Source organism: Mus pahari, chromosome 11 (assembly GCF_900095145.1).
Source record: "Mus pahari chromosome 11, PAHARI_EIJ_v1.1, whole genome shotgun sequence".
Lineage (NCBI taxonomy): Eukaryota > Metazoa > Chordata > Mammalia > Rodentia > Muridae > Mus > Mus pahari.
Window position 1 is genome coordinate 58,687,593 of NC_034600.1, and position 11,620 is coordinate 58,699,212.

Here is an 11,620-nt window from a genome sequence, read left to right on the forward strand (position 1 = left end):
CGGCCAGCTTCTGTGGGCACACTGTGGTCCTTGTACCACACGGCCAGCTTCTGTGGGCACACTGTGGTCCTTGATCTGATTTCAGGTGAGACTCAGAACTGCCTGACTGATCACTCTGTCTCCCTTTTCCTCACATCTCTCTGTTTGATACAAGAGACATGGTGGCATTCACAAGAGCACTGAGTAGGTGGGGTTAGATACCTGAGCATGGATAACCTGCTCCGCAAACCAGCTGATGCCTTCATCTGTAAAGGGGATACTCTAATGGTTACTTCAAAAGCTTTCTGTGAGGATTAACTGAGCTAATCAATACAAAGCCCTTTAAACAAGCCAGGTACTTGTGACTCAAGAAATGGTCATCATCAATCCTCTGTCTCCGTGAGGCTGGTCCTGTGCTCACTTTGAAAGAGGACTGGAGGGGACTTTGGCATTTGCAGATTGAACAACTCCCAGTTCATAGTGTCTACTGTGTTGTGACACCATGCTCTAAGGAAGAGACTGTTTGTTCCTGTATCAGTAAAAGTCACATTTGCACAGCTTGTGGTCGTTCGTCTGAAGGGTTGATGGAGACTACAGCTCATGCCTTAGTGTAAATTGGCCTGACTGGGAGGAGACACACAAGCGCAAATGTGTTTCCTTGGGGTAGGCTCTCATGTAGTCCAGGTTGATGCCCGTTTGTCCTTAGAACTTAAGTTGCTCGTCCTCTTTAAAACTCTGAAGGTCTGGAGTTCAAATCCCAGCAACCACATGGTGGCTCAACCATCTGTAACAAGATCTGACGCCCTCTTCTGGAGTGTCTGAAGACCGCTACAGTGTACTTACATATAATAAATAAATAAATCTTAGAAAAAAAAAAAAGCATGCAGGTAAGTCTGTCGGACTGATTTGGGAGGACTTTGGTCACTATGTGCAAAGTTCTACACATTTATTATTACTGCTCAGGTCTTAATGACTTTTGACGGCATTCCAAATACGTGTGGTCTCTGTGTGATCTAGATGTGGAGTGAACAGGGGCTTGGTGTAGCTGATTTAGTGTCCTGAGACGAGGAATTACATCTATTCGGTGATGATTATTTTCAACAGCAACAGCATCTCACTGTGTTCTGACCTTTGCCTTCCTGGCTCCCACGCTGAGGAAGTGTGGTGAATACTGGCGGCTTTGGTAGGAAGTTGAGAAGGTTAGGAATCGGTTGCCTTTCTGCCATGCTCTTCTGACATTGAAATCACCAAATGCTTCCTGACGTACGTGGTTTCTGGGTGACGTACGTGGTTTCTGGGTGACTTTGTTGCTTTTGGGTTTTCCCAGGATCTTGAAATGAGATTGATTTTCAGTTACCAGCTTGGTGCCAATATCAAAATGTATTTGAAATGATTCTAGGGAAGAAGTCAGGACTTTCACAGCCTCTTCATCACTCCAGGAAATTCTGTAGATGATAGATAGCATCCTTTGAGTAGCTTGCTGGCTGTGGCTGTGTTTCAGAATGGAGACAGTAGGCCTTCCTCCAGGGGGTCTTCCTTAAAAGTTTCTGTATCCCTCCTCTTCCTGTCCGCTGTTTGTTTGTTTTAATTGCTGGGGCTTGAGCAATTTGGACTTGTTTCAAGTCCTTATCGGGACCTACCACTGAACCCTTCCTTTTCAGCCAGAGCCCCCAGCTCCTCTCTCTTCACATATCACTCTGGCTTCACCCTCGTGTAGGTTCTCGTGGTGCTGGTGTCACCTGGCAGGCAGTGCAGCTGTTCACTCCATCCCTTAGGACCCATCTCTGAGAGTGGGACACTTGACCCTGTCAGCTACAGCCCACTCGTGCTTCTGATTGAGCCCTGTGCTTTTTCTTGAATGACGTTTGTTAGAGACAGTAAATTCTACGTGTTCAGCTTCCTTTGTCTCCTGTTTCCTGTGGGAGAAAGCCCAGATCCCTTAAGGAGGTGCACAAGTTACTTTAAGCCACGCCCATGCCAGCCCTGTTTCACCTCTCACAGTGTGGGTTGTCAGCTGTCTTACCATCTCCTCACAGCCTGTCTGCTATGCACTTCATTGGCCATCTCTTAGGAGGGTGTGCCAATCTGTTTCTATGCCCTCTGTCCATCTCTTGCAGTTTGGTGCCTTTCATGCTCACACAGCCCTGAAGCAGTGCCGCTAGGAGTGTCCTTCACAGTGCATTGCAAAGGTGTTTGCTACTCTGTACTCTGTTTCCCATGATGAACTGCATTTTTCCTTTGATTCTCTGGTTCCAGCACTTGTCCAGGATTCATTTAAATGACCCACGTTTTCTATAAATGTACATACACATTTCGTCTACCTTAAGTTACAGTATATTCTACTTTAAGAATCTTCCAAGTGCTGGGATTTCAGACCAAGGCACCATACCCTGTCTTGAAAACATATCTTGTTTTTATACTTTAAAATCATGTGTATTTATTTATTCTGTAGTGTGTTTATTTTTGTGTGATGGCACTAATAAGGAAGTCAGAGGACAACCTGGTTGCGATGGTTTTCTTCTACTGCATGGTCTCGGGACTTTGATTCAGGTCATGAGGATTGATAGCCAGTGCTCTTACTACTGAACCATCCAGCCCCACTGTTTTATTTTTTAAGGCAGCGTTTCATATAGCCCAAGCTGGCCTCATGTTTGCAATATAGACAAGAATGATCTTGAACAAGGTGATCCTTCTGCTCCCAGCTCCTGAGTGCAGGGATTACTGGCATGTTCTACCACATCCTGTTTGTATATGTGCACATATATGCAGGCACATGTGCATGTGTGTGCCTGTGGAGGCCACAAATTGACACTGGGTGTCGTCGTCATTTTCTCCTCCTCCTCCTCCTTCATTTATTATATGTAAGTACACTGTAGCTGTCTTTAGACACTCCAGAAGAGGGCATCAGTTCTCGTTACAGATGGTTGTGAGCCACCATGTGGTTGCTGGGATTTGAACTCAGGACCTTCGGAAGAGCAGTCAGTGCTCTTAACCGCTGAGCCGTCTCTCCAGCCCCATTGGGTGTCTTCTTTAGTTGTCTTCCATGTTATTTTTTTGAGACTGCCTTACTGAGCGGGGCTTACATGTCTGGGTAGACTGGCTAGCCAGTAAGCCTCAGGGATCCTCCTGTCTCTCGCTAGCACTGGGATTGCAGGTGCCTGTGTGTGCTGCAGCAGGGCCGCCACACCCTGTTTGTACTTGGGTGCCAGGACGGAATTAAGGTTCTCACGCCTGTGCCGCAAGCACTTTACCAAAGGAGTTAACTCTCCACATTCTCTTTTTGCTTGTTTGTTTGGTTTGGTTTTTGATGTGGGGATTGAATCTAGGGCTTTATTCATGTTAAACCACAGCTCCAGCCCCCTGAACATTTATTTTAAAAGTAGCTCGTTAAAGGCTAGTTCAGTGGATAAATGCTATCAAGCCTAAAGTCCTGTTTGATTGTCCACCAGTTGTCCTCTGACTTACACACTCACACTGTGCTTGCACGTGTATACACACACAATAAAAAACTGTAAAATCAGTAGCTTGTTAACTGAAAGTTCCCGAGTATATGTCATAGTTTAATGTGTATTCTGAAAGCATGCCTTCACTGTTATTTTGAACCCTTAAAGAAAGAAAATCATTTGCTCTGGTATTTATTTGTTTACTTATTTATTTTTAGGAAATTCACACAAATGAAAAGGAAGTAACAGAGAAGGAAGTCACTCTTCACTTGTTGCCAGGTAACGGTCATGTTATCATGTCTCACATATAGCTTGCGGCCACAGATAGATTACATCATCCCTAGTGTTGCTATATATAACCTTTGTTTTCATCCTCTAGAACATAACAGTAATGATGTATCATAACCAAGATGTCAAGGTCTTTAGTAGCTACACACCTGGCTCTGGGCGTCACAGCATTTGGAAAGAATTTTCCTTGTTTCCCTTTCCTCCGGTCTGATGGAAATAGTGGGAAATTCTCACTCCTTTCACAATGCAGTGGGCATGGGCCTTTTTGAGGGTGTCGTACTTGGTGTCATCTGTTTTTTCTGGTCTGCAATCTAGAGCGTCCCCTAGACGGGGGCGGGGCACGAAGGCGCACCTGTGTGTCTGCTGGTGGATTCTGCTGGTGGATTTCAGCACGGGTACCAGAGATGCTGGGACACTGGGGCTTTGCTCTGAAGTCATTCATTATGAAGCAGCCTGGATTGGTTGACTGTTTTTGAGACAGAGGAAAGTGGCTAACGCTCATATTAAATTTTAATCGCTTCTTAGTTCAAGAACAGACACTTCTGGATGGTGTATCTCCCTCTTATGTGGAAAGTCTTGCCACTGGTATACTTTTTCCCATTTTTCCCCAGTCCAAAATCATTTCTTTTTCTAAGTGTTTTGTTTGTTTTGAAACTAGGTTTGGAATAGCGCAGGCTGGCTGGGGAGTTGTGGCCCTTCTGCCTCTGTCTCCAGAGTACTGGGCTTACAGGTGTGCATGCTGGCCTTGTTTTTCTTGTAATGTGTATTTTTCTGTAACAAGGATGCCTGACTTTTCTTTCAGACATTTAAATAATGGATTAAAGTTTCAAAGGCCTTTTTCTTTAATGATGGCCTCAACTTTTATTCATCCCTCTTATGGTTGATTTTCCCCCCTCCTTGGAATTATAGATTCTGAAATTAACCTCTGTTTTTAACTTGATTTCAAGTATATTTTTCCACTTTATAGCCCTGGCAGCCTCTTGTAAGACAGGTAACTTCCCGGCCCCTTAGCCTAAAATAAAAGCCTTTCCAGACCCCAGCTGCGTGTTGGTGTCTGGTCTGGACAAGGTGATCAGACAGCGAGTTCTGCATGCCGTGTTGCAGACGGTGTCGGCAGATGTGCTGCGGTAGCGGCTGCACACTGGTTTCCCAGATCGGTGTGACTGTAAGATGAAGCACAAGAAGCCCTATCCACTTATCTTTCACCTTGACCATAGCTAAGGGACTTTCCCTGGGACTGTTTTAAACCCCAAACAGGCCCCAACTTGATTGTTTTCTTCAAACACTGTGATCTCTCTGGAGGCTGACCTAATGGCAGAGCCATCTTCAGGTGTTTCCGTAGTGCTTGAGTTGCAGATACTGCCTGCTGGAATGGAGAGGAAAGAGTCTGAGTGGCTGAAAGCGTAGTCTTCATCTTCATTTTGGAAGCTAGAGCAAATGAAGTTTTAGGCAACAAGTGAATTCCAAAGTGAAGAAAGCCAGAGGGAGATCCTGTGGGAAAGATGGTTGTCTGCTGGGTGACAAGAAAACTCCTTTGTTTTTGTTGTAAAGTTTGCTCTCCATTTCCTGTAGGTCCCAAACACCAGCAGGATTTCTCTGCTCCCACGGAGCAGATGCTGCTCTCAGCCCTAGTGTGTTTGGCTGTGGAGTCTGTCTTCGGCGCTGTAGTTTCTCCTGTGGGTGGGTGCCTGCAGGTGGAACACGGGAGGTCGCCCATGGGAGGTGGCCCATTGAGAGGAAACACTTTGAACCAAGAGAGGCAATCCCCACTCCACCCCTCACCCCCTTGGCTGCCTTTTCCCTCTCATCCTCCAATACCTGAGATATGGGTGTTAAGGCTTCAGCACCCCTGTCATCCAAGAAAGCTCCCTGGAAGCCCCACATACACAGAGGAATGGGCAGAGGTGGCATTGCTGTGAGTCATCTGCTGTGTAATGAACACAAGAAAAGGCAGCCAAAAGCTGGGGGCAGGGGTGTGAAGAGGGAAGGCCCCCAGGTTGAGCTCCAAGCCATCTGTGTAATATAGTGAGACCCGGGCTCCGTACACAGGACAGAGAAGACGCTTGATGTCAGTATGAGCTGGGTCGATGAGAGGTCAGAAGAATCCCAACGTGAGGATGGCCCTGAGCCATCGATGACTCTCCCTGCTCAGTGTCACTTTCTCTCCTCAGTTAGCAGTTCCTGCTCCTCTGAGTGACTGCTGTCGAGGCTGAGCTGTGGTGTGTCTTTGTCCTGTGTAAACAGCGGGAGATGCTTCATGCTCACATTCTGTGCATTTCCCTGAGGCCTCTGAGGAGAGCTTGCTTTGGTTTTCATCAGGGGAACAGCTGCTTTGTGAAGCCAGCACAGTCCTGAAGTATGTGCAGGAAGATTCCTGTCAGCGTGGTGTCTATGGGAGACTCGTGTGCACTGACTTCAAGATTTCCTTCCTGGGGGACGAGGACCCAACCTTGGATAATGGTGGGGTAAGTATAAGCTGCATTTGCTGCATGGGAGGGAAAGCGCAGGGGAGACTCCATTGGTTTTCCTTCAGCTTCTCCCTCCTCCCAACTAAACCTAAAGACCAGTGTCTCCTGTAGTGGTCTGTTCTTGCCCTTCAAGGGCTTTCCACCAGGAGGACCACCTAGAAATTGCCACCCATACTTCATGACTCCCTTGCTTTTGTCCTTATAAGTTGACACCATCCCGGTTCCTTCTGCACTCTGCACAGCTTGAGTCACTTGTTGGAATAGTCACACACAGTTCCTCATGGTTCTTCTCACGCTTTCACAGATTGGGGAACTGACCAAGAGCGCAAGCTCAAAGGCTGTACTTAGGAGTGAGCTGTAGGAGAGGAGCAGCTGTGCCTCCCAGTGGAGGCCCTGCCAGGGCCCTGTGAGACTGACCCTGAGTGTCGGCTGCCCTGGACCCCTCTGCTTTGTAGGATGCAGCAATACTGCTCAAGCTGGTCTCTAGCACTGCCGTCTGTGGCAAAGCCTGGCTCCCAGTCTTGAGCAGAGGTAGCTTTGCCCAAACCCATGGCCCTCACAGCGCTTCCCACAGCTTCTCAGGGGGCTTTTGCTTTACCTGTTTGCATTTGTGTCAGAAATACTGTCAGGGTCTCACTTGACTTGGGGCACGGTGGGCTTCCTGGGTGCAGTTCAGAAGTAGTGTGTTCTTCCTGGGTTGAAACAGCTGGTACCCTGGGATTTTGTTGTATGTAGTGCAGCATCCCTGCCTTTGGGGGATGTGGATGGCTGCCTCAGCTGTTCTCCATGCCCAGTGGAGGGCAGTGATTGAAAGGGGTCTCCCTTGTTTCCTTTTGATTTTTTTTTTCCTTTCTCCCTTTTTAGGAAGCTCAGTTTAAGAATAAGATCATAGGAGTAAATGACGTGCCACTGCACTGTGTGGATCAGATTTATGGAGGTGAGTATCTCCTTCCCTGTCTGCCCCAGAAGGCAGAGCTTAAATAATGATGTCCTTACATTACAGCCTGTTAAACTGTTACGTCAGTTACTTTGTGTCAGGCGGCCTTGTAAGTGGTAAGCACAGCGCAGTGATGTAACTTGTGCTTGGGTTGCTTGGTTAGCAGTGAGCACGCTGTCTGGGACCCTCGTTCTGCTGTCGCATTCTTTTCTCTCTTCAGATGTGTGTATGATTGTGGAGGTCAGAGGACAGCCTGCAGGAGATGTTTGGTTTTCTCTTCTTCCATCCTGGGGATCCTGGGGATGACGCAGGTCCCCACGCTCCGTTACCCACTGAGCCGCCTTGTTGACTCACCTCCTTTTTTTTTTTTTTGGAGATAGTTTTTGTGTGTTTTAATGGAGCCCACTAGCCTCAACCTTATGGTCTTGCCTCTGGCTCTTTCTCCTGAATGCTGAGTTTTCAGGTGGAAGCCACCTCTCAGCTGAAGCCTGTTTTATCTATTGCTCCACATAAAACTTCTCTGGGTTAAATGTTGATCAGACGAGGCTCATTATATGCAGGGGATATGCTTGGCACAAACTCTATGCTTATGTGGCAGTGTCCTTTGAATTTGAATCTAGCCTGGTCTATAGAGTGAGTTCCAAGATAGAAATCCCCCCACACACACCCCCAATGCTTGATTGCACAGCGTTAGGCCGTCCTTTCTGCTGACTTAATAAGACTGCCCTTCCAAGCCTTGCTCTGTTTTCTGTTCTCCATTTGGGTTCAGGACATTTTCAGAAACTGTTCAGCCTGGGTTGAAACAGCTGGTACTCACAGGATTTGGTGTTCACAGAATATGGTATTCTCAACGTGAGTAGGTGCTGAGTGAGGACAGGCCTTGGAGCAGGGAGGGAAGTGTCAAGAGGGGTTCTAGTCCTGAGTGTAGGAGGTGCCTAGCATGAGAGTGCATTCTAGCACGCTCCTCCGTCCTTTATAATCACAGCTTTTGCAGTTTTGCAGCTTTCTCCTTTTAAATATTTATTAATTTTTAAATTTTATATACTTGAGTGTTTGCCTATATGTGTATGCACCACATGCATGCCTGGTACCTGTGAAGTACATGTTGGAACTTCTAGAACTGGAATTATAGATGGCTTGTGAGCCTCCCTCCATGTGGGTCCTGGAAACCAACCCTATCTTCTGGAAGAGTAACAAGTGTTCTTAACTTATCTTCCAGAGAGAGAGAGAGAGAGAGAGACAGATAGACAGACAGACAGACAGAGAGAACACACTCCAATCCATCCTGTGGAGCTGGAGCTATAGGCAGCTGTGAACTTACTGACGTGGATGTTGGGATGAACTCTGATTCTCTGAAAGAGCAGGAAGTGCTCATAGCTGCTGAGCCGTTTCCAGTCCCATCAGAGCTGAGTTTTCTTCATGTTTTTGGAGTCTGGCCTTAGGTTTACTCTAGAGAAATAGAAATCCTGTGGGAAGCCAGACCCAGCTAGCACTTTGGAGGCAGAGGCAGGTGGATCTCAGAGTTTGAGGCTAGCCTGATCTACAAAGTGAGTTCCAGGATAGGCAGGGCTACACAGAGAAACCCTGTCTTGAAAAAAAAACAAAAAACCCAACCAGCTTACTCTCTGCCTCTTGCATCTCTCTTGCCTCTTGTTCCTCCTCCCTTTCCCCTCCATCCCTGTGGTCATGGCCAGCCTTTACTTCTCTACTCTCTTCCTCTCTCTGCCTTTCTCTGTCTCTACTAACTTACCTCCCCTCCTATGCCCTGAATCGACTCTATTCTATACTTTACAGAAAGCCTGCAGGAACTAAAACAAGCCCAATGAGAGCGCTGCTGGAGGGATGGGTCTTCCTGCGCTTTAACATTGCCATGTAGCACTCACTTCTACTCATGATTTCCACATTGATTACAGTGTTTGATGAGAAAAAGAAACCTCTGTTTGGACAACTGAAGAAGTACCCCGAGAAGCTCGTTATCCACTGCAAAGACCTGCGGGTGCTCCACTTCTGTCTGAGGTACACAAAGGAGGAGGAAGTCAAAAGGGTAACTAGCTGCATGTGTTTTTAGGTTTTTCCCATCAGGCCTCCCCCAGGGACTGTAGGCGTGGCTTATATTGCCAGAAGGTGGAAGGGAGCCTTTCACTTGGTGTAGCTGAAACCAGCTGGATTCGTGTGGGAGATACTGGGCAGGCAACACTGTATTGACTTGGCATGTGCTTTGAGCCCTCCAGTTCCTAGTGCTGGCCACCTAGAAGCCCTGCAGGGTGGGAAGTGATGAGTTAGGTAAGGGTCGGCTGGAGAGTGCTCAGGCTGGCCCTCTCCTGCCACTGCCTTCCAGCTCCTAAGAGTCAGTGTGCTTACCGCTACAAGGTAGCAGTTCTGTGTGGACCTAGGAACACAGGTCACATGAGCAAAGCCAGGTCACCAGGTCCACCCTTGATGATTTAGCATCATTTCCTGGTGGTCACAGCAAGTAGCAGTCAGGAAATGGCTGTACCGGTTTACTGTGGTTCAATATAATTTCTTAGGTTTTTCTTGTCAAGACAGTGAAGGTCTTGCTCCTCTCAGTGCTCATGTTAGGGAAAGCCCAACAACAAGAAGCCAGCTGGCTTATATTGTCTATCTGCAGTGAATTATGCACACTCGGGGTAATGCCCTTATTCTCTTTCAGATAGTGTAGTAGTTCAGTTAGAGTAGGAAATGTGATTGTAGTATCTCTTCTGAGCAGGCAAAGAAAGCTGAAGATGGAGAACATTCCCCAAGAGACAAAGCATTTCCTTTTGAACAGTTATTTTAGTCATTTATCCAAACATACTTTTGTTAACACAATAAACAGACAGAAAGCCCAGTAGACAGATTTCTTTCCTTTTTCCTTTCAAGACAAGGTCTTGTGTAGCCCAGGCTGGCCTTTCTCTGTAGCTGGGAATGGCCTTGAAGCTTTGACCCTCCTCCCTCCACCTCCTGAGCTGGGAGTCTAGGCCTGTGCTACTAGGGCTTTGTGCATGCTGGGCCAGGGTACGACTAACTGAGCTGCAGCCCTAGACCTTTTCCTTCATTGTCCAGAGGACCCACAATCAAGTCAGCTAATGTCTTGCTTATTGTCTGATAGCAATTGTGAGTCTTAGACATGTTGACTACTTGGACTTGACCTTATAGGGCAGTTGAGATTTTTAACTCTTGGTTTTTGGTAATTTCAACTGTGTTTTAACTTTTCCCTAGAAATTAAGAACTCTTAGAAAGCATGACAAAATAATGTTCTGTTCGCTCTGGCACCATCCCAAGAGCTAACTCCAGCTTCAGCAAAGGCTGTGGTGTCCCCAGAGCCCTGCTAGTTTGATAGAGAACAGAGATAAGTTGGCTCTTACCTTTCTTAGCCTTGGTCTATCAGAAGTGTAACTATGCCCCTTGGTCCTTTGTTCTCTAGATCGTCAGTGGCATAGTCCACCACACGCAGAGCCCCAGGCTGCTGAAAAGGCTGTTTCTGTTCTCCTACGCAGCTGCTGTGCACGGCACAGGTACGTCTCTTCTGAGCTGTCATGTGATGCTCAGGGGCATTTCTGTTTGGTTTTGGTTTTGTTTCTCCCTGTTGCCCAAGCTGACCTCAAATTCAGAAACTTCCTCTCTTAGTCTCCTGAATGCTGGAATTCCTGGCAAGTGTCCCCACTCCACGGGGTTCCTTTCTGCTCTCACCTGTAATCAGGAAGGGAACCTCCATCATTGTTAGTGTGTACCACTATGATCAAATATTTGTCAAGAAAGAGGAGAAATATTTATTTTGGTTCACCATTTGAGAGGGTTCACTCCATGGTTTCTTGGCCCATGTACTTATAGAGGGGAGGTTGTTCACATCAAGGTGATGGACATGGAGTAGAAAAAGAAGGGAGCAGAAAGCAGATCTAACCTTGAAAGACTGCTCTCTTCAGAGACTTCTGTGACTTGCTTCCCCCAGGAATGCCCACTCTCCCAAAGGGTCTGCATCCTCCCTGTCTTAGTTAGGGTGGTTAGTGCTGTGAGGAGACACCATGACCAGAAGCAAGCCAGCAGGAAATCGGGTTTGGGCTCACACTTCCACATTGTAGTCCACCATTGAAGGAAGTCAGGACAGGAACTCAGAGAGGCAGGAGCTGATACAGAGGCCATGGCAGGGTGCTGCTTACTGATACGATTCTCATGGTTTGCTCAGCCTACTTTCTTATGGAACCCAGGACCTCCAGCCAGGGATGACACCACCACAAGGGCTGGGCCCTCCCCCATCGATCACAAATTAAGAAAATGCCTTATAGTCTTGCCTAAGCCTAGTCTTACGGAGACATTTCCTCAGTTGAACTCTCCTCCTTTCAGAGGACTCTAGCTCGTGTCAAACTGACATAAAGCTACCTAGCACACTCCCTAAATGACAGTGTATATTGGGGGTCAAGCATCCAATGCACACTTCATTTACAGGCTCCTTCCTTCCTTTCTTCCTTCCTCCTTCCCTCCCTCTTTCTTTCTTTCTTTCTTTCTTT

At 47.1% G+C, this 11,620-nt stretch overlaps 1 protein-coding gene across 3 annotated transcripts in view; it reads left to right on the forward strand.

Moving 5' to 3' along the window:
- Nucleotides 1-11,620, forward strand: part of Mtmr12 (myotubularin related protein 12) — a 63,684-nt gene that overhangs the window by 22,284 nt on the left and 29,780 nt on the right. For 2 of the 3 annotated variants that reach the window (XM_021208362.1, XM_029543985.1), the window contains exons 2-6: nt 3,641-3,701; nt 6,030-6,175; nt 7,043-7,115; nt 9,029-9,159; nt 10,540-10,630. In XM_021208362.1, the coding sequence (XP_021064021.1) occupies nt 3,641-3,701; nt 6,030-6,175; nt 7,043-7,115; nt 9,029-9,159; nt 10,540-10,630 (502 nt within the window). The remainder of the gene's footprint in view (nt 1-3,640; nt 3,702-6,029; nt 6,176-7,042; nt 7,116-9,028; nt 9,160-10,539; nt 10,631-11,620) is intronic. The other variant, XM_029543986.1, reaches the window with a different exon arrangement.